At 53.5% G+C, this 22868-nt stretch overlaps 1 protein-coding gene across 2 annotated transcripts in view; it reads left to right on the top strand.

Moving 5' to 3' along the window:
* SLCO2A1 (solute carrier organic anion transporter family member 2A1) overlaps positions 1–14137 on the top strand; it is an 85771-nt gene extending 71634 nt beyond the window's left edge. For both annotated transcript variants that reach the window (XM_032631378.1, XM_032631377.1), the window contains exons 9-14: positions 684–873; positions 2461–2626; positions 5174–5337; positions 8668–8732; positions 11187–11310; positions 12154–14137. In XM_032631378.1, the coding sequence (XP_032487269.1) occupies positions 684–873; positions 2461–2626; positions 5174–5337; positions 8668–8732; positions 11187–11310; positions 12154–12274 (830 nt within the window). In that variant the 3' untranslated portion in view covers positions 12275–14137. The remainder of the gene's footprint in view (positions 1–683; positions 874–2460; positions 2627–5173; positions 5338–8667; positions 8733–11186; positions 11311–12153) is intronic.
* The last annotated feature ends 8731 nt before the right edge of the window (positions 14138–22868 follow it).

Here is a 22868-nt window from a genome sequence, read left to right as displayed (position 1 = left end):
GACTTGAAGACATTCACCTGGATAAGGAGTATGGGGCCCAGTGATTCTCCATCCCCGCTGCACTTTAGGCTCCCCTGGAGAGCTTTAAGACATACGGACGCCCAGGCCCCACCCTCTATCAATGAAAGCAGAATGTCCAGCATCCAGCATCGGTGTTTTTTGCAGCTGAGGGTGAGAAGCACTTATGTGGTCCCACCAAGTACCCAAGGGAATTATGGGGCCCAATTCACAGGTGAGCTTGACCATGTGGAAGTGGCAAGGTGGTCAGGGCGTGACCCCTGGCCTCCTGTGTGGCTCTTGGCTGTGACTTCACGCCTCTAGCCTTTGGCCTCTGACTAGCACATCAGGCAGGGAGCGCCACCAGTGCCTTGCTAACCCCATGTGATCATAGTTCAAGGACGGGCCAGGTAATGAAAGGCGCTTAATAAGTGCACATTTAACCCACATCCCTCTGGCTGCAAGGGCCCCACTTCTTTCTTTATTCTTGGCACAGGCAGGGCAGTCTGCCATGTCAAGATAACTCTGCAGTAAATGCTCAATTAATGTCGTTTATTACTATTGCAATTAATCATATTGAATGTCGCTTCAGGAAGCCATGCCCCCTTCTCTGTGGTCCAGCTCAGTGTGCGGCCCACACACACTGTGAGGCCTGTGCACCCAGACCAGCTTCTCTCCGTCTGTAGGTGCTGTGAACCTCCCTGCTGCGGCCTTGGGGATGCTGTTTGGAGGAATCCTCATGAAGCGTTTTGTTTTCTCTCTGCAAACCATTCCCCGCGTGGCTGCCACCATCATCACCATCTCCATGATCCTCTGTGCCCCTCTGTTCTTCATGGGCTGCTCCACCCCAGTCGTGGCAGAGGTCAACCCCCGCAGGTAGTGGGAATGAGGCTGGGGCCAGAGCCTGTCTGTGGCTGCCACACGTCTCCCTTTCTGCTTCTTCAACTGTCCTCTCTCCTTTTCCCTTGCTGATCTAATCTCTTATGTGGCAACTGAGAAAATCAGATCTTGAATAGTGTGCTCAATTATGAGAAGAAATCAGAGGGTCCTAGTGGGGCACCAGCAATCAGGGTTAGGGTTCGGTTTTTTAAGAAGCACCAAAAACTAATTAGTTTGGTTTCAGGATGAATCTGTAGTGCTGTGAGCCTCAGGAACCAGGAAATAGCTACCTTTAGCATCCACTCTGTACCGGCTAAAATTAGAGTCTTATTGAGCTGCCAAAGAAAGATGAGAGACGGAGACCTGCAAAGATCTGAGAAAGAACAAGGAAGGTGATGGCAGACTTGAAAAATTAGGGCAGGTGAGGAAGAGGGCAGGTAAAGTACACCTGTCGGTTTGCATAAAGCAACATGGTTTTAAGTTCTAAGTCTGGCTTCATGTACAGGAAGGGCTTTGAGGCCCATGAGGGAGTGTGCTGAGCAAGGAGCCGTTACTTTTTTCCTGGGAGCCACCTTTCAACAGCTCTTCTTTAAGATTTTGCCCGGTGAGGTTGCAATACTTGGAGATGCCATACTTTTCAGCCTTGGTGTTTTCTCTTTCTCTTTGCAAGAATCTCTCCTGTCTCTGGTGGGTATGAGGGAAGGGAGTGTCACTCAGGATGGGACCCCCCCACCCCCTGGTTTGTCCTGGTCTTCTGGCTGTGGATTGAGAGAGACCAAGAAGGCTTTCACTGGGAGTTTAGCACGGGGCTTTGTCATCAGACCAGGTCCTAGTTCTGGCACTGTTCTTTACTGGTTGGGGAAAGTTACTTATCTAATCTTCAGGTTCCTCATCCACAAAAGGAGCACCCCTAATACTGCGATGGCTGGCACGCATGAAAAGCCCTCGGGCACAGTGCCTGCAGCATGAGAGATGCCCATTAACTAGGATTAGTATAATTATTTTAGCAAAGCTCTGAACTGTGGTTTATCGGCCCCAATCCCCACCCTCCCCTAAGAAGATCAGGAATATCAGATATGGTAAGATTGGTGAGATCAGCCAGTGAAATCCCTTGGTTGAAGCTCAGGGGAATGGAGTAACCTGGGTGATGGCTACATAGACCCAGAGACGGGAGCCATCTAGACCCTGGATTGCCTCAAGGGGCCTCAGCCCGAGCTCAGATGAAAGAGAAGGGAAGGGAAATTATTGCCTGTGACTCTCCCATAGCATCTGCCATCTCTCTCATCAGAGTCCTGACTGGTTGGCTGTCTCGACCCCTTCCGAAGTGGGGGATTTGCCAACCAAGCATTTCCAACGACTAGTAGTTTGGGATCCTACTAGCAGAAGAAGTAGAGGTGCCATGAGCACTGGCCAAATTCACTGTTGGCTCCAATAGACATAATTCAGATCCCTGGTGGCACTGGCCCAAGATAAGCAGAGGCGCACAGGCACACCAACCAGGCGGGGAACTCACGCTGGGCTGGAGTGGAGAGGTTTTCCTTTGGTCTTGCTTTGTTTGATTCCCGTTTCCTGTTTTGCTGGCAGCACATCAAGTTCTATACATCCACAGCCTCCCGCCTGCCGCAGGGACTGCTCGTGCCCAGACTCCATCTTCCACCCGGTCTGTGGAGACGATGGGGTTGAGTACCTCTCCCCTTGCCATGCTGGCTGCAGTGAAATCAACGTCAGCTCTGTAGTCTCCAAGCAACCGGTAAGGGCCGGAGGGGCCCCGGGCCACTGCCGAGTGTGTGCCCCTGCAGCTTGCTTCTCCACTCGGGATGGGCAGGGCTGCACCCCACTCATTCCCAGCATCCTGGTCTCTGGGCCACACCCACCCTCTCTCCACCTCCCCTTCCCTAGGGTCATGACCAGATGTCTACAGCCTAAAGTCAATTAAAGATTGGCCGATGTCCAACAAATTCACATTCCTGAGGCCTAACAATGCTCAGACCAGAAACAAGCCAGAGCATTCCTTCAGCTGAGGACTGCCAGTCTCACCCTGAAGGATCCTGATGGGCCTGTCTGTGTCCTGGCACTGTTGCAAGGCCACATGGACTGGCCCAGATAAATCGAGGGCAGAGGGCCTCTGTGATGTGGACCTGGAAGCTTAGAGCCAGAAGTGGTGATAGAGGTCATTTGGTTCAATCCCTCTCGACACTCACCTATGGCCACACAACTGGCTTGAAGTCTGCAGCTATTTAGGAGCAGATCTGAGACTAGAACTCAGGGTGCTGCCTCAGCCTGGGGCATGTCTGTGCAAGGCCAGGTATCTCCCGGCCACAGCCTCCCACTCAGGTAGCCCACACTCACCAGGCTAACTTGGTGAGGTCCTGGCCAGCCCTCAGAGCACTACGGCTCCCAGCCCTCCAGGACCAGACAGCAGCAAACCAAGTCCAGTCGTTTGTGCGGTTATTCAGCAAATACTTAGTAAACACCAGACACAGCCACGGGTGCTAAGTATTCAGGGGGGAACCCATCAGCCCAGGTCCCTGCCCTCATGAGTTTGTATTCTACCAAATAAATGCACAAGGGAGTTTTAGAAAGTAACCCATGCCATGAAAAGACTTAATGGGTCAGAGAATGCCTGGGGGCCTCCCTGAGGAGGTGACATGAGAACTGAACCACCAGAAGAAGAAAACACTATGAAGACCTGGGAGTGAAAGGAACAGAATGAACGCAGCTGCAAGGCCCCAGGGCATGAATGAGCTGGCACAGGAGAAAAGAGAGAAGGCCAGGGCTGCCAGGGAGTGAGGAGAAGTGTCATACCCAGCTCAGCCAGGGAGCAGGCAGGGGTCAGGTTAGGATTTGGATGTTCTTTTTCCTAAGAGCACTGGGAAGTCTGTACAGTTCCCCTGAGGATGCCCTAAGGAGAGGATGCATCTTATTCCTTTAAGCCTGTGTGGAGGGCACAGGCAAGGCTACACCCATTTACCATCCTCCCCTGAGAGGACAGGACAAGGCTGCTTCCACAGCCAGCTCTGCGGACAGAGGAGCGTGGTTCTCAGGCAGCAGGAGGACAAAGAACTTGGACAAGATGCTCTCTCAGTTGCCTTCTAGTTGGAGGAGCCTGTGGTGGCTTCTGTGGTTTTCTTATCTTTATTTACTTACCTCTGACTCATCTATTTCCAGAAATAATCTTGACAGGTTTCCAGTAACAGCACAAGCACATCAAGACCAAAAACCATTAGCATAATATCAAGAAAAAATAGCAAATTATAAGGAAAACTATCTATGTTTAAAAAAATCCAGACTGAGGGAGGTAGCAGCAACACTGTATATAACTTAACTATGAGCTTCCTAGCAGCCAAAGTAAAAAGGGTACATAGTTCCAATGCCTGGTAGAAGGAAGCATACCAGTTCATTAGTTCTAATCTTGCCCCTATAACTGCTTTGACACTTACAGTAATTGGACCATAGGCTGGTCTATCAGACAATGTGAGAGAAAAGGTGAAGGCCACCTGACAGGCAGTGGCCACCAAGGAGAGCTATACAACAGTGTTGAGCCGTATGGATTCGCAGACTTGAGACAGAGACCTTTGCAGACAGGAAGAATTCCTCTCAGGCAGAAAGTACAGTAGATTCCTCTGGGTTCCCACTGCTATCTCCTCCTATTTTTATCTTCCTTTAACATCCCTGAAGTAAACACACAAACAGCAAAAACAGCAACCCAGGGGCTTCCCTGGTGGCGCAGTGGTTGAGAGTCCGCCTGCTGATGAAGGGGACGTGGGTTCGTGCCCCGGTCCGGGAGGATCCCGCATGCCGCGGAGCGGCTGGGTCCGTGAGCCATGTGAGCCATAGCCGCTGAGCCTGCGTGTCCGGAGCCTGTGCTCCGCAGCGGAAGAGGCTGCAACAGTGAGAGGCCCGCATAACGCAAAAAAAAAAAAAAAAAAAAACAGCAACCCACAAAACCACTGCTGCTCCAGAGGAGGGCCCTCCCAGGCCCTGGTTCCCACTGGGTGGGCCGTGCCTGGCAGTGGAATCCTACATATCCCGATGCGGGTGTAACTGTGGGAAGAGCCCAGCCCACGCTGGACAACTGGTTTTGGTGAAGATGGTTTCTGTTGCCCAAATAGTGGTCAGAGGCAGGATCCATGGGGCACCTGAAACCCCTACCTGGTCTCCCGTCCAACCACTGCATCCAGCATCACCAGCTCCCCAGGGAGGGCAGAGGAGCGAGAGCTGGAGCAGGCATTTAAAAGTATGTGGAATCGAAATAATGACAGCAGGTTTCCCCCGTTCCCCTCCCTCTCCTTCCAAGACCTACTCGAACTGCAGCTGCGTGAGAGGAGGATCCGCTTCAGCAAAGACGGGCCCGTGCCCCATCCCCTGCGCCCACTTCCTGCTCCCGGCCATCTTCCTCATCTCCTTTGTGGCACTCATAGCCTGCATCTCCCACAACCCTCTCTACATGATGGTGCTGCGGTGAGTGTGCCTCTCCTTCCCCACGCTTCCCTCACTTCGTGCCCAGCTGCCCCCTTCTCAGCTCTCCTGCCTTTCGTGCCCCTCAGTGTCCTTGGACGTTCTTGGGGTGATACAGGGAGATAATGCTGGTGCGCCAGTGGCGGGGGCTTCTGTGCCGGGCTTGTTGGGAGTCCCTCGCTGCAGCCTCACTCCGTGTCTCACGGGGTCCCTGTGCCTCCATCCCGCACAGGGAGGGCAGAGCCTGACGGCTGAGCCACATGACCAAGCCAGGCTGCCTGATTGCACGCCTGTAGATTCATTTATCTTCAAGTCCTAAAAGAACTGAGAGGGTGGAGGAGAATTCAGTTGGATACATAAAATCAGGGAAGGAAAATGAGGAAAGTTCCAGAGACAGAATGAGGGCCACAGAAAGGATGGAAATGAGAAAAGCGCAATGTGCTAGGAGCCAGGTCAGAAGGGAGCGGCTGGCCAGGTGGGAGGGGAGGACAGAGGTATCCTGTTACAACAGCACTGAGGTGCCCCTGAGGTGTGGACAGGGAGTGACCTCCCTTCACCTCATCCTCGGCGAAGGAGAAAATAAGGTTTCAACCAAGTGGGCATAATTCACCCCCTGTCTGCCTCCCTCGTGTCCTCATCCGTCTGGCAAGCAGAGAGGGAAAAACACAGGATCTGGAAGCCCAGGGCCAGGGTCAAAGGCCCACTTCTGCCATGTACTGGCTGAAAGTCCTTGGGTGTTGCCCACCTCACCGAGTCTCAGTTTCCTCGCGGATGAAAGGGGGTTAATGATATTGACCTCGAAGGATTGGTGTCAGGGTTATATGGTAAATTGCTTTGTAAATACAAGGTGCTCTGCATATTGATTAATTATCACTATTAACCAAATTATTGTTATTGCTATTACTATTATCAGCTAGCTAGGTGGCAATGACCTAGTTTCCCCAGAAGACTAGGAGATGAGGAAGGGTCTGGGATTTTACCTTATTTACAAGTTAGCTTGCAAACTACCAAGCTCCTGTTTCTGTTACTGTTGCACAAGGATGCTGGCAGAGGCCGGGAGACTCCCGGGTCAAAGCCAAAGGACTTTGCTGCTCACAGCACAGCAAGCAGTGTGAACCTCTGCTGCATCATTTGTCCATGCCCCCCAAGTCCTACTGGGTGACGTGGAGGGGCTCAGGTGTATGTTTCACCTGCAGTGGGTGTAGGGCGGTCACAGCTAAGGAACACTGAGCTTGGGAGAGCCACTGCTTATATAGACCAAGCCTGCTGCTGGTCTAGAAGATTTTACCTCATGCCTCAAGGATGCTCGTTGCAGCCACAACCCCGGGAAATGGCCCACGAAGCGAACAGTCAGGATCTTGCATTCTTAGCATACTCCGCAAGACTGTGTAGGGACGCTGGGAGCACCTTGCCTCCCAGCACCACCCTCTCCTCCACTGCTCCCCATCCGTGCATTCCAAGTACCCGTGCTTTCACCCAAGGCCCCTGAGTGGGCTTCCCTTCTTGCACCCCAAGTCAGATGGACCATGGTGGACCCAGTGATCCTGAGAAAGGTGTGTGGGTGGCCATGACGAGGAGAGGAAATAGGATAAGGAAGTCCCTGAGCAGCAGAGAAGGGCATCCCTGTTAGATCACCTCCCAGAGGGCTGTCAAGCCCCCGGGATGGGGAAGTAGTGGGAGCAAAGCACCATTTCAACCACAGGGTGGGCTTTTCTAGAAAATCTCTGGTCAGGGGCTGGAGTGAAATTGGAGAAGAGGCCCCAGTATCCCAAAATGATTTAAAGATAAATCCCACTGGGAAAGATGAAAGAATGGATGCTGTGTAGTATGGAGAAGGGGAGGCTTAACGATGGCATTGTAGGTGACCCAAACCTTATTTGTATCAGTCGTGGCCTCCAGCCAGGCATGGAAATACAGGCTGGGAGTGAAGGTTTGCCGAAAATGTATCAGGAAAGAGAGGTCAGAGAGCCAGCGTTAATTCGGGGCTGAAGGGGCAGAGAGTACAAGGAACTCAAAATCTCTATCAGAAGCCAAACTGGGGTTCCCAAGTCCCATTTAGCTGAGAATCCAGAGGAGTCTGCCCAGGGATAAGGACCAAGACACAGAAGCTTCTACTATGGATTGGACCACTGAAGGCATCTATGGGCAATTAAGGGAGTGTCCATGAGATTGAGATTTGAGGCACTTCCCACTTGGGGGATCCCAGTGGGTGCCTCCCTGCTGCTTCACCCCAGTGGGTATTCTGAGAAGCTGAAAGAAGGTCCCTTTCCAGTTTGCTAGCAGAACTATGGAGGTAAAACAAAACGTGTGCAGAGACCTGGGGATTACTTCTGAGTTTCCTCCCTTGCTGGCCCCTCAGCCCCCGAATGCTTTCCCCCAGCCAGCTCCCGCTCAGGAGTGTGTGCACTCAGGGCACAGGGGAGCCTGGTGCCCCAGCTGGCCCGCCCCTGGCCCCCCACCTCATGGAAGGGCGTGTCCTCGCTCTGCTCCACGCCCAGCCGGGATGACAGGGCCTGGCGGTACCTCCTCCAGACAGCCTGCCTCCTCTCTCTCTGAACCTCCTTCCTCAGCCAAGCACTTTTCTCCTCTTTAGAGAAGAAGGGTGGGAGCACGACTGGCTGCAAAACTTTCAGGACCCAGTGCAAAATGGAAATGCAAGGCTCCTGGTTTGAAAATTATTAAGCATTTCAAGCCAGCCACAGCAGAGCACTAAAGCAAACACGGGACCTTTCTGAGGGTGGGGCCCTGTGAGGCCACACAGGTCGCATGCCCACGAAGCGGCCCAGAGTAGAGGATTCTTTTAGCTGCACACAGGAGCCGACAGCCCAGGGGCCCTAATTACACTTAGTATCAGGGCTGTCTTCTATTGCTGTAAACACCACAGGAGCTGTTCAGACCTGCGGCCATAAACACAGCCTTCAGTATCCTCTCCGCTCCCAGACGCTCTGCCCTTTGCTTCTTGAAGGGGGCTCTGGGCAGCCCAGAAAATCACAGAGACCAGTGGTTCTCAAACCTGAGTGTGCACAGAATCTCTTGGAGGGCTTCTTCCAACACAGATCGCTGGGCCCCATCCCCAGAGTGTCTGACTCTTCTTCTGAGGCGAGGCCTGAGAATCTGCCTTGCAAATAAGTTCCCAGGGGATACTGACGCTGCTGGTCCAGTGATCATGCTTTGAGAACCATTGAAAGGAGCAACGGGAGCTCGGGGCCCCGGGGAACCCAGCCAGGCCACGTGAGGGCAGGTTCCGACGCGCCCTGAGGCTGAGGCTGCCCCGGTGGGGGTAAGGCGCAGCCCTGAGCCCTCCCACTGCTGACTTCCTGTGTGCCTTTTCAGCGTGGTGAACCAGGAGGAAAAGTCATTTGCCATCGGAGTACAGTTCTTGCTGATGCGTCTGCTGGGTAAGTGTCAGAGATACCCCCCTCCTCGTGGCCCCAGATGACGGGGAATCAGAGGGCTGTGGGGTGCAGGGTGGGGACGGGGAGAGCCCCGTCTCATCTCTGTCGTAAAGAGAAGCTGTACACAATCAACACAACAGTAAATGCCAGATCCCACGTGGGCGGTTTCCCCATCACTCGAGGTTAGGAAACATTCCATCTATGGCATTAACACCAAATGAAAGTATGTAAGAAAAAGGAAAAGTGAACGCAGCTGAGAATGCCTAATAGAACATTGAAGGCAAGTATTTCTTCATCTCTCTCCAAGAATTCGCTGTAGGAACAAAACCTCGTGCTCCTGTCCCAACCAGAACGGCAGCGGAGCCCAGCCCTGGCTTCCTTTCCATTTGACAAAATACACTCCTCCTACCTCTATTTAGCAAAGTGGGGCCCTCTGCCGACCAACCCTGCCTGAAGCAGCCCAGAACCCAGGAGGAAGGGAACTGTGCACAGCAATCAGGACTGGCTACAGGAGGACGAGCTGCCTGCAGGCATCAGGGAACACCCAGCTTGCCCTGCAGGTCCTTTCCCAGACTGCTCACACTGGACTGTCCCTTCTGGACACCTCCAAGTACTAGATAAACACAGGGCACTAATATGGAGACCCTTGCAGTGAAGGTACACTAAGTAAAGGGACTGATTCCAGGACGGATTCACACTAAGTAAAGGGACCAGATAAAATGACAGATTTATTGAGGACCCGGGGGCATGCACCGCAGCGGGAATACAGTGACTGCAGTGGAGGGACTTCATCTGTGATCAGGGTGCGCTTTCTGACCTTAAACGCTGAAAATCCTGCCGAGCGCATGGTGCATTATTATCTGGGAGTCTGATCTGCACTTCACCCCGTAGCAGCTTCCGTGATCACACTGGGGTGTGTGGGTGATGTCTCTCCTGGGGGAGGTGTGGGGTGATGAGGAGTGAGTCAGTTTTTTCAGTGGGATTTCTCGGTCTCTGGCCACTTGCTCCTCTCGCCCCAGAAGCCCCCCTTCAGACTCTGCTCCTCTGGCCTATATTACAAGCACAAAGGACACAGGACACTGAGATCTATCCTGCCCTGGTGGCAGAGGTATGGTCGTCACCACAGTGCCTTTCCATTTATAACTTATCATTTATAACTTGCTCTGAAACCTCCACTGGGAAGGAAACCTTACATTCCGCCCGGCCCAACAGCAGCCAGGATGGGCTCTGGAGAGCCCTGCCCTGCTTCTTCCAGCCACCATGAAAACAGCCCCTCTCCTGAGGCTCAAAGCACCTGCTGCCTTTGTTTTGTCATTTGAGCTCAGATAACTCAGTGTGGCCACCACAGATAGAAAACCCAGGCTGGAAGGATCCATTCATCACCTGAGAAGGCAATTCCACCCTGGGTAGAAAAAAGGACTTGGCAAGTTTCAAATTACCCACTGGGACTTGGCTGAAAATTTTTCTGGACTTTATTTCTATTCAGGGAACAGCATTCAGGAAGGTCAGTCCTTGTGTCCAGTTTCCATCCCCTGTTCACCTGGAGATTTGGGAGCCAGCAGGTCTGAATAGAGAGGCTGGTTCTTGAAGGTTCCCACCTCTGGGCAGAGCCAGAAGCAGAAGATTGCCTTTTTCTTTCCTCCAGAAGCAGCTTCCCACAGGGCCCAAAACAGAGTCTGAGAGGCTGTTCAGAGTGGTTCTGAGAATGGGGTGGCCTGGCCCAGGTGTGGATCCGGCCAAGCCCTTCCCCGGTCCAGTGACTGCCTGGATCTGTAGCTAAGGATGTGGGGCTCATCCGAGTATTCAGCAGCCGTAGGGCATGGCCCCTGCTGGACCAGTTCTTGCCACTCAGCTGTGGGGAAGTTCAGGGGGCCTGGGAGGTTCTGAGCAGCCAGGGTATTGGGGGTCTGCTGGGGGTGTTGTCTAAACCAGCAGGGCAGCTTCGTGTAGTGGAAGAATGTGGGATCTGAACCTCCAAAAACTAGGGTGCAAAGTCCAGCCCTAACCCTGCTTGCCTATGCAAAGGTGAGCCAGCCAAGCCCACCTTCCTCCCCGTTAAAATGAGGACACCCACCCACCTCCGGGCTGCTGTGAGGACCCGAGGAGTTGGTGTCCTTGAGAGCCTCCTGCCACCCAGTGGAGCCTAGCAATCCCAAGTGTGGGAACTATGGTATCTGTCTGAGCAGGCCCACGGTGACATCTGCGACTCACTCTGCCCTGGAAGGATGGCTCAGGCCCCTTTTCTCTTCTAAGCCTCTGGTGAAAGAATAATTCAGGCTTCATGGAAAGCTCTTCTGCTTTCCAAAGTCACTGTGGTTCCCAGGGTGGGACAGAGCCGTGCTCATGCCCGTGAGCCGTGCAGGGGCGCTGGGGGGCTCGCTCCCCACCCTGCCGGGTGCCTCTCCTGGCAGCTCCACGTGACCTGAGCTCTCTTAACTCTCTTCCCACTGATGCCAGCCTGGCTGCCGTCTCCAGCCCTCTACGGCCTCACCATCGACTACTCCTGCATCCGCTGGGGCGCGCAGTGCTCTGGAAGGCGAGGGGCCTGCATCTACTACGACAACGACGCTCTCCGAGACAGGTGAGGGCCCGCACGCCGTGCCAGGCCCCAGGCCCAAGCAGAGGCCGTCATCTGCTCCGGTGGCAACTGTGAGGCTCTCAGGCCTCCGAGGGAGAGGGCAGGAGGGGAGCTGCCTTGGGCAGGGAGCGGGGCCACCGGTGACCAGCATTTCAGGGCCCATAGAGAGCCGTCCAAGACTCAGGGGCTGCTCTGTTGTGGCCCCCCTTCTGCGGTCCCCACTGACCCTCGGGGGGCGGGAACAACAGCAGAAAGAGGTTTTTCAAAGGGAGAGGCCGTGGCTGTGGGATGATGATGCCAGGCCAGCCTCCCACTGCTCAGAAAGAGGTGGCCCGTCACGGCTCCTGGCAGAGGCCAAGGGCAGGCGGCACCCAGCTGCAGCACCACTGAGTTTGGCACCTCTTCCAGCCACCTCACCTGCTGCCTCATCACACAGACAGAAACAGCAGGGAGAGTGGGCTTCAGGGGGCAGGACGGGATCTGGAAACGGCGTGGGAGTGGCATAGAAGGCCTGGAGAGGGGCAGACCAAGAGGCAACAGGAAGGTGCCCCCTCCTGGCTGTGCTGGGCAGCAGGACCCTCCAGGCGGCTGGGTCTGCAGTGTTTCTCTGGCCCTCCAGGGGTCGCCAGGGCAGGGACGAGAAGCAGTGGACTGGGAGTCCCACATCTACTCCCTGCCTACTCCCTGCGAGGCCTGTGGTCCTGGGGTTAAAAGGAATGAGGAGAGCGGCCCCACCTGGGTGGGCCCGGATCCTGCCCTGAGTGGTGAGGACACCTGGCCCGGGCCACTGTGATGCTGCCCACAGAGCCTCCACACCCCTCACAGGGCCTGTCTTCTGCCCCACAGGTACCTGGGCCTGCAGGTGGGCTACAAGGCTCTGGGCACGCTGCTGCTCCTCTACATCAGCTGGCGGGTGAAGAAAAACAAGGAGTACAACGTGCAGGAGAAGGCCGCCAGCCTCATCTGACAGGAGACCTCGGCCGCCGCTCTGCTCTCGAGAGCGGACCCTGCCCCGCACCTGCCCACATTTACTAACGTTAACACGGCGTCTCCTTTTCATTTCTTAAATAAGAGAGAAAACCCCACCACCATTTGCCTTCCCTGTCCCCGCCTCCCAGAGCACCCCAGGGTCCCTTGGGGCCGCTGTGCACCGGGCCGGGGGGGCACAGAGCTGGAGGGCTGGGTCTTCCCTGGCCCCTTGGGAGGGGCCCCCAGAGGCCCAGGCTCATCCTGCGCAGTAGGGATGCTCACTGAGGCAGCTCTGCGCCCCCAGCCCCGTAGTGGGTGGTTTCCCAGGCGGAGAGACCTCTGGGTATCTGCCCAGAGGAAGAAGGGAGGGCTGAGCTCTTACTGGCCAGAACCAGGCTTGGGGAGGAGGAGGCCGGCTGCAGCCCCCTCTGCCTCCGGGTTCGGCACCAGCACAGAACCCAGGGGGGGCTGGCTCCCTTCCCCTCAGATCCTCGCTTCCTGCCCCGAGAGGCCACTTTGGAAGCTTCCCCGTTGGGAAGTACGGCCAGCTGTTCCCCTCTCAGTTACCCACGCTCAGGCGCCAGAGCTGGGACTGACACCCAAGGATGGGCCATCCAAATGCCGTCACGTTAACTCTAGGCCCTTCCGTACACGGGTCTGTGCATGTTTATCTCTGTCTTTCTGGGGGTATATCTCGAACTAAGAATGCCACGCTGTAGTGAAGACCTGCGGCCGGCTGTGGATAGCCGTGATGCCCAGGCCCCACTCCACGGTGTGAGGACAGGACTCGTCATCTCAGAGTGGTGGGAAGAACCCCTCCCCCACAAGCCTCCCCAGGCGCAGATGAGGTGGCTTCACATGGGCTCCCTCGTCTGGACTTTAGCCCGTGTGTCGTGGAGTAAAGGGAGGCCATCAGGGATGTCCACAAAACAGGTGATGAAGCCCAGGGAATGTCAAAAGCTGCCAGGCTGCTCGGCCATCTGCAGCCCACAAAGTAGAGGCCCGAGAGCTTGACTCTCCTGGCCCTGAACACACGCATCAGCATTTTCTCAGCCTCTTCTCACCACCTCCAGAGGGGTGAGCGCCTTCTCTGGACTTGGGCTGAGAGGCGCTTCGCTGTGGGTGCAGGTTCAGAGTCAGAAACCAGCAAGGGAGGCCTTTCATCCACAAGTATTTTATTTATTGGAGACCAACCTTGTGCAAGGCGGTGCTGGCGTGTGGTTCTCCCGGAGCTTCCCCGCCCTCCATCTACACTAAGGCCTCCTCCCAGAGTGGGCTCACTGGGCAGGGCTGGGGCTGCACAAGCAAGAACTCGGAGATTGTCAACAAGACCTTGACCGTCCACGCCCCATCGGACTGAGCCCGCTCCTGGCCTTTACCGAACAGGGAGCTGACTCGCCATGTCCTCTGGAGCAGCTGGACGTTGGTCGTGGTCACATGCAGATCTCTTGAGTGCCACTGCCCTTGGAAGACCCGTCCAGAAGCCACCTCCAGAAAGGCCTCATATGGTGGAATGTCAACGGCCACACTGCCGTGGGACCGAAGTCTTTGTGAAAGCCACTGTCGCAGACAGCCTGATTCCAAAGCCACCAGCTCTATTTCCACAGATCTCACTCTGGAAGGGAGGCTCCATGCAACCTCAGGCCCTTAAATGGCCTGCTTGGAAAATGATTCCCTGCAACTAACCCTGGTCCTTCTCGCTGCCATTTAACCAAATTCTGAAGGCACTGTCTTCAGCTGAGCTCATGAAGAATGAATGCCAACCTTCAGATTCTGGAAGATGGTTGCCCTCCCAAGCCTTTTTTCTATTATGATATTGCTATTAATATATTATAATTCTGCTGTTGATATAATTTGGTCATGAATTTGTACTGTCATGTATATTGGCTAGAGAGCAGACAGGACCTATACCTTCTGGCCAGAGGAGCTGCCCCTGCCCCAACCCTTGGGGGCCCAAGGCCATGGGGATGGGAGGTGATGCCACCCTAACCCATCATCCTGGTACAGAGCAGCAGCAGATGCCTCATGTCCCTTCAGTGAATCTCTGCAGGTGACTGTCAAGACCCCACAGTGCTGGGCTCTCAGGAGCCCTGATCCCCGCCCTTGAGTTTATATGCAGAAGTGGGGTTGGACATGGACAGCTAAATCCATGACACAAGAGAGAACTAATATCGTAATCATCACCGATCACTTGGTCACAGCCAGTACGACTGGCCCACAGCAAACCTGCCAGCTGGGACTATAATGGTGTCACCTTCATTTCACTTCCGGTGCAAAGCTTAACAAGCTTCCTTGAGTGTTGGACTCTCATAGAGTGTGTTGTTAAAATGAAGATTCCCAACCCTCTCCACCCAGCCCCAGAGGCCCTTTATATGGGGCTGAAGGGGGCCCAGGAGTGGCATTTTTAACTGGCCCCTCGTGTGAGGCTGATGCAGCTTGCTAGACCCTGTGTGGTGGGTCATCAGGGCCTCAAGGATGTCCACTTATGCTTAGACCACTGAGACACGGACCCACACTGGGCCTGTGGTCAGCTCAAAGGTGGCTGGAGGAGGAGAAGGCTCCAATCAGGGGCTAGTAGACATGGAAAACAATGCAAGAGCCCACATTTATATTGGGTTCTACCAGTCCTAAGGGTGGAACTCTCCCTCTACAAGCTTGAGAGTGCAAAATGTGTCACTGTCATTTCTTCATATTGGTTGTATCTGACTTCAGGCCCTCATGCTGCTGACTGGCCGGAAATTCAACCTCAACCAGCCTTGTGTTTGGCTCTCAGAGCCATCTGCATGTCCTTGGGCCCTGCCACTGTGGGTCTTTGGTCCCTTCCCAGTCTGAGGCCTCCTAGAAGCCCTGCTTCTTCCCTGAGCCTGGAAACCCTGAAGAGGCCAGATCCCAAGACTAGGGTCCTGTGTACCCGCAATGATGCTCCCCATCCCCACATCCAGTCCTAGGAAGCCCACCCCTCTGCTCCACTCCCTCTCCCAGCCCCTCGGGGGCTGAACGAAAAAGCCAGGAAAGGAAGGGTATGCAGGAACCTTTTTATCCCATCCTTCCTTGAGCCTTCTTGGCACAGGAGAGGGAAAATGCAGTGAGAATTAAATGCCACATCTCCATAAATCATCCTTTGGCCCACAGCCCTTTGGGGTGATCCTTACCATAGCCCCATGTTGGAGGCCAGACTGGTCTTAAGGCTCCATTTGAAGATGAGGAACCTGAAATCAAGGAAGTGACCGTGTAGTCAAGTTTATGCAAATAATAACTGGCCGGATCTGGACTCAAACTAGGCCGTCCAGACCTCCCTGTCTGCTCCAGCTCCCCTACTGAGTCAGTCTGTTCCCTCGGAAGTTCACTAGCCCATGGGATGGAGGTGGGGCAATCTACTGAGGGCCAAGCAAGGTAGGTAACGGAGGTGGAGAGAACCAGGTAATATTTCACTTACCCCCCTGCTTTTCAAGTAATGAACGTTACAACTGTTCGTTAACCAGGGCCGCGTCAGCCCTATAGCACCGGAAGTTAAAGGAGAGTCACGGAGAAAAGGGACAAAGAGGAAAAGGCTTTTAGGAGAAAAGGCCTTGAGAGAGCTGCACACAGACAGACCTTCAAGGAGACACGCCCACCTGGTGACGGGTTAGCAGAGTCTCGCTTAGGAAACAAAGCCACGTTGTGATTTTCTCCAGCTGTGTTCAAAGATGAAGAGATACATTTAATCTGGGGGTGAATCCAGTCACTATCAAATTAATATTAAAATATTATATTACAGATTCCCAGGGGCTGTGTGTGTGTGTGTGTGTGTGTGCGTGTGTGTGAGAGAGACAGAGACAGAGAGCGAGGAAGAGAGAAAGAAAATAAAACAAAAATAAAAACTCTGTGAATCCAAGAGAGAAATACTATCTGTTACAACCACAAGAACTAAATAGCTGGGAGAAATGTCCATCTCCTGCCAACAGCACAGAATTCATTATAACCTTTAACCAGAGATTAAATATGTAAACAGGTCGTGGGCAAGCCCTTGGCAAATTATAAGTGAGAGAAAGTTTTTCTCCCAAGATACACCCTGCCCGCTCACCCACTCTTCCGCTCTCCACCCCACCCCTGCAGTGTCATTGCCGTGCCACACAGGGGTCACCACAGCTTGCTGAAGTCCCTGATCCCAGGCACCTGCTACAGCTTGATGACAATAACAGTAACTAAAATGTGCACAGATCTTTACAGTTCACAAAGCCATCCATTCATTTAACAAAACTCCTTTAACTGGAAACTCAGTCAGGATAGGCTTGGCTGCGCTGGGTAACAAACCTCACCAATGTGACACAACAGGAGTTTACGTCTCAGTCTACTGCGGCTCTGGGTGACTCTCAGGGCAGTGGCCTCCAAGCGGTGGCTCAGTACCTCCATTTCATAACATGCTGCCATGATGGATGAGGCAGGGCCAGGCAGTCCTCGAAGGTCTTGCACTGGTAAGTAAACGTTTTGGCCCAGAAGTAACATGCTTCACCTCTGCTCCCAGCCCCTTGGCCAGAACTAGTCGGTGTCCCTGCCTAACTGCCACAGGGATGGGGAAAGAGAATCCTTTTGTGAGCTCAGAAGAGACAACAGATATGGATAAGCGCTAGGCTTCTCCACCACTGGGGCGAACCTGGATGGAGGTAGGTGCTCACTGGGACACTTAAGTCAAGTGCATCAGGTGTTGGGGGAGGGGGCCCAGCAAAAAGAAGTTCTCCAAAGGAGGCAGCATCAGTACTGGGTCCCCAAAGGTGAGGAGATGATTTCCAGGCAAAGCTGAGCCCGTAGGCAGTTTGCCGAGGAACGGGGAGGTGGGCAGGAAGGTTGGCTCAGAGGAAGCAGATGGAGTATTGGCAGAGGGAGATGCGGGGTCGGGGAAGGGTACTCCTGAGATGGGAGAGACTTTCTGGGGCAAATGGCCAAGGGAGCGGGGAGGCTGAGGACCCAGAGAGAAGGGGTCTGAGGAGGAAGAGGGGGTGCGCCAATCCTCTGTGCAGGAATCTCACCCAGAGCTTCCACCAGCCCTGAAAGGCCAGCACGACTAGTTCTACCCTACAAATGGAGAAAACGAGGCCCCTCCCAGTTGTGACTTGTGCCTTCCTTTATTCACTTAGTACCTGATGTAGATGAGGACAAAAGATGATACACACATGATCCCTAACCTCCAAGGTCACATAATTAGGAGCAAGAATTAGGTACAAGTGCTGAGAGCTCATTCGGCTGAGAGATCAGAGTAGGGGCTTGATCCATCCTTGCAGGATGGGCTAGATTTCAAGAGACCCCAAGGTGCAGGGAAAGACATTCCAGGCAGAGATCAGGAAGCAGGAAAACCTGTGGGAGTTCTGAGAACTCGACACAGGGTGCATGAAGGAGAGCAGGGGTCATCTCTGGAGAGGCAGTCGTGTCTGGGCTTAGCGGTTCCTGGAGGGTTTTGAGGGCGGCCAGGAGTGGTGGGACCCCCTGGTCCTGGCTGAGTCAGCGCCCACCTCTTCCCACTTGGGCCTGGAAGGAGGGCCTCAGAGCCCCAGCCAACCCATCCCAGGAAGCTCCTTCTATCTCAGGTCCCCTCCAGGGCTCTGTCTACACTGGGAAAGGGCTCCTGAGTGGGCCCTGCCGTCCTTCAGGGAGCGGTTCTCTCGGTACCCCCAGCACACCTGGCATGCTCCCAGGCAGCCCCCACGTCTTGTGCTTGGAGGAACCACCCATTTGCGTCCTCCCTCTTGGCCAGCGCTCCAAGGCTGCCCCAGCCCAGCGTGGGGTGGAAGCTGCTCTATCCCCTCTCTTCCCCCTCCCACCTCCTCTCTCTCCCTACTTGAGCCTGTTGGAACCCAGACTTGGAGCTGGGAGTCAGAAAGTCTGAGTCTCAGGGCAGAACGGGGCAGGTAATTTAAAGGGCATCCATCCAGGCCTTCAGTGTGCTGCTACCCCCTTCTCCTTTATCTGTGGTCCATCAGCGTGCAGCCCCTTCTACAGACACCAGCTCCATAAACGTGACCTCAGAGATCCCAGACCGGGCCCAACATTTGTTTTAAACCTCAGCCCTCATTACACCTCACTACACCAGCTTACGGAAGAGGAAGCAGCGGGTTCGGGTGAGTTCTCCCTTGGGTCCCCCCACTGTGAAAGACCCGAGGCAGGTTCACGCTATTCCCGTCTGGCTCCTTGACTCCAGCCTCCTCTCCATTCACACCGAGATTCCAGAAGGGCTCCTGCAGCCCAGCGTTTCAATAGATCAGGTGTGTTGAGCGCCCCACTCACTCTGTCCTAAGAGGTTCACATACGTTTGCACCTTTAATCGTCACCACAAGCCCAGTGGGATGCAATTATCCTGCCGTTTCCCATGAGGAACCTGAGGCACAGCGGACCTGTGGTCCGGGGCCCTTTTCTCTCGTTTCCACCGAAAGGCGGCGCGGGGCAGGCGCTGGGGTCCTGCAGAGCCGCGCCTCGCGGGCGCCGTGGGAGCGAGGCCGAGGGGCAGGCAGGCCACCAGGGGGCGCCGCCCGCCGCGCCGGGCCCGGAGGTGAGGACGCCGGGCACCACGCCCCGCCCGCTGGAGCGGCGCGAGGGAGAGACCGGCTTGCGTCCCCCACCAAGCGCGTCCGGGGGCCCCCAGAGGCCCGGCCCCGCGCGCCTCCCGCAGCTCAGCGTCCCCGCCCCGGCGCCCTGGGGCCCGCCGGGCTCCTCTCGCCCACCCCACTCCCGCATCCTGGACACACGGGACCGCCGGGGTCTCAGCCCGCCGGCGCCTGCCTCTGGCGTGTCCTTGAGAAGATTTCCTTCCCCAGCCGCGCGATAAAGCGCCATTAGTCTGTTTATCTGTATTTCAGTCCGAAAGTGCAGTAAACACATTCAAGAACGAGGAAGGTAGAGAAAAGGGTGCCAGGAAGCACCGAGAGGGCCCGCAGGCACACATGTCTTCCCCCACGCTCTCCGACGTGTCGTGGGCAGGGCGGTCACCCCAGCCCGCCTTGTGAGGTCACAGCCTCCCTGGCAGCGCCGCCGCCAGGGAACCATCGTTCTGTGGCTGCAGGGCGCTCAGGTATCCTCCCATCCCTCCTTAACTCCGGTTCTCGGAGCACCTCCTGGGGTCTGCCCTGAGACAGAAGCGGGCACCGGAGAGAAAGCTATGTCCGATTCAGGCCCTGTCCATCTCGGGGAGTGTCCAATTGCCCATCCTGTCGCAGGCTCGGGCATCAGGCAAGTGCCGGGCACTAGGCTTGTGGCGGTGAACAAAACAAATAGAAGCCGTTCCCCGGTGGAAGACAGACGTAACCAAGAAGGCACACAAATTGTGTGGTTGAGATTGGCTAATAATTCCAGTTGCAATAGTGCCATGGAGGAGAAGTGCAGACAGATGCCTGCATCGGAATGCAGGACAAAGGCGGGTATGTGGTGGTATCACAAAGGTGAGAGAGGCCAGTTCCCTAGTGGATTAGGGATCAGGAGTAGGGGAGGTGAACTCCAGCTGAATCTTGAAGGGTGGGAGCAAGTTTGTGGAGCAAGGGCCTTAGAATGAAGGTGTTCTGGGCAGGGGGAGCTACAGGCTTGGAGACTCACAGGGGCGAAGCTTGTGGTATGTTTGCCTGGAGGGGGGTCGGGGGTGGGTAGCACAGTTACAGGTTGCTGGAGGCGGAGTGTAGCTGGGAAGCAGGCTCTGGAGGGAAGGTGTGCCACGTACCGTCTACACCTCCTTTAGTAACTGGATGCTGCCTGTGGGTAATGGGAAGCCACCAACACGCTTTTAAGAGGCAAGATGCAACCAGATTTCTGGTTTAAAAGGCCGCTGGGCTGCATTGTACTTGGGAAAGGGAGCCGGGCTGGCAAAGGTAGCTTCTCAGGAAGGAGGCCTCCTTCCTGTCCTTGGTGGCTGCTGGGGGCACTGCTGCTAGAGAAGGTCAGAGCTGAGATGCCCTAGCAGGTCCAGAGCCGAGGGTGGGACCAGCGAGAAGCAGGAGCCTCCCAGGGGCCCACAGGCTCCCAGTGGCCAGGCTGAGCTGCCCAGAGCGTGAGGGTTCGCATGAGAGCTGCTGGAGCGGGTCCCTGCACCAGAATGTGCCTTGTTTAAAAAATAGATGTTGGGAACTGGCTTGTCTCTGGGCCCAACACATTGGGGTCTAATTGGCCCACTTAACATTTGTTTTTAATTAGCTGCAATCATTGAGAGAGTTTGAATCTCGGGGTTTTTTCTTGGAAAAACCCTGGGCCAGTACTCAAGTCCTACAACAAGGAACTGGAGCTGAGTAGAGACCACCCTTTCAGGTGGTCCCTGTATTGTTAGGGTTGCTGAGGTCCCCACATCACGTGCTTAGCCCCTGTGGGTATTTAAATTTTCACACATACCTACACCCCTAAAGCTTCAAGCTAAGCCACCAGAAATCCGGGTGAATGTTGGAAAGGGCCAGTCCAGAAGCAAAGGGCTGTGTTTAAGAAATAACCTCCAGATAGATGACTGCCTGCTAGAAGCCGTGAGAGACAGTGGTGACTGCAGATGGCTGATTGGGGCCTGCTGGAGAATGAAGTCCAAGCAGAACTCCCACCTTTCTCCCCAAACCTCTTTTCACTGACTTTCCCATCTCAGTTAACAGCACTCTAGCCTCCTAGTGATTAGACCAAAACCTCGGAGACAATAGGAAATAAGCTTAAAAAAAAATCAACTTTACTGACATATAATTTGCATACAACAAAAAGCACTAATTTTAAGCCTACTTACTCTTCAGTGAGTTTTGAATCCAGATATAGAATGTTTCCATGACCTCCAGAAAACTTTCTGATACCCCTTTGCAGTCAATACTACACTTACCTCCCTACCCCATCCTCTCACCTCATTCAACACCACTGATATGCTTTATTTCTACAGATAACTTTACTTGTTCTAGAATTCATATAGATGAGATCACACAATACATAGTCTTCAGTGTCGGGCTTCTTTTGCTTAGATTCATTCATGTGGTTGTGGATATGTACAAGTTCATTCATTTTGATTGCTGGTTAGTATTCCATTGCATGAGTATACCATAATTTATCCATTCACCTGGGCATTTAGGTTGTTTACAATTTTTTTTACTACTATGAATAAAACTGCTATGAACATTTATGCACACATCTTTTTATGGATCTATATTTTCATTTCTCTTGGGGAAAAACCTAGGAGTAAAAATTGCTAGATCAAAGGGTATGTGTATGTGTAACTTCATAAGAAACTGCCTGTTTCCAAAGTTGAAATGGAAGTGGAAGACCTCAGTAATGATCTGTTATGTAGAGTACAAGTAGCACTAACTATTAAAAAGATTGATAAATTGAACTACATGAAAATAAATACTTCTTTTCAGCAAAAACACCATTAAAGAGTGACACAGGGCTTCCCTGATGGCGCAGTGGTTGAGAGTCCACCTGCCGATGCAGGGACACGGGTTCGTGCCCCGGTCGGGAAGATCCCCACATGCCACGGAGCGTCTGGGCCTGTGAGCCATGGCCGCTGAGCCTGCGCGTCCGGAGCCTGTGCTCCGCAACTGGAGAGGCCACAACAGTGAGAGGCCAGCGTACCGCAAAAAAAAAAAAGAAAGAGTGACACAGCAAGCCACAGAGAAGAAAAAGAGAGTTCCAACTTATATAATAAGTAAAACACTTGTATCCAGAATCTGTACATAAAATTCCTATACATGTAAACAAGAAAAACATACCCCCAACAGAGAAATGGGCAAAGTACTTGTATACTTACTTCCCAAAAGAGGATATCCAAATGCCAACAAATATATCAAAATGTACTTAATATCATTAGTCATTCAGGAGATAAAAATTAAAACTACAGAGTGATTCTACTACATCTCTACCAGAATGGCCACAGTTATAAAGACTGATGATACTAAGTGTTGGCAAGAATAGGAATGCTCATATGTGGCTGGTGGGGGTGTAAATTGGTGTAATCACTTTGAAAGCATTTTGGCATTTTCTACTGAAGCTGAACACACTGCGTATCATCTGACCCAGAAATCCCACTCCTATGCATATACCCACAGAAATACACTGCCTGTGTGCAAGAGACACCGGCAAGATGTTCCATAACAACATCATTCATAATAGCCCCACCTGGAAACTGCACCATACACATACATGAGCACATACATATACAATACATACAGCAATGAATACAGTAACCACAGCATCATGGATGGATCTTATAAACATTTCGTTGAGTGAAAAGCTGAAACCCAATAGAATTCATACCCCGGGCTTCTAGAACCACTCAAATGAAACTGCATGCTGTAAGTCAGAAAAGTGGTTAGTTTGGGAAGAAAGGAAGGCTTAGTAACTGGGAAGGGCATGAGGATGCCTGCTGTGATTGTAGCAATGTTCTACTTCTTGAACTCCTGGTGGATACATTGTTTTGTGATAATTCATTGAGCCATGCAGTTATGCTTTATGTGCTTCTGTGTATCATAGTTCACAGTATAAAGAGTCAAAATGACATGGATGCATCTCTTTTGGCACCTCTGTAATTGCACCATTGCCCCATGGATGAAACACAGAATCGTCCTTAAAGTAAAACTCACACCTAAGATTTGATTTTACAAGGGTTTATTTAATTAAGTTTT

Source organism: Phocoena sinus, chromosome 4, assembly GCF_008692025.1.
Source record: "Phocoena sinus isolate mPhoSin1 chromosome 4, mPhoSin1.pri, whole genome shotgun sequence".
In the NCBI taxonomy this organism is placed as follows: domain Eukaryota; kingdom Metazoa; phylum Chordata; class Mammalia; order Artiodactyla; family Phocoenidae; genus Phocoena; species Phocoena sinus.
Note: the sequence above shows the minus strand (reverse complement) of the source record. Positions and strands in the feature narration are given on the sequence as shown.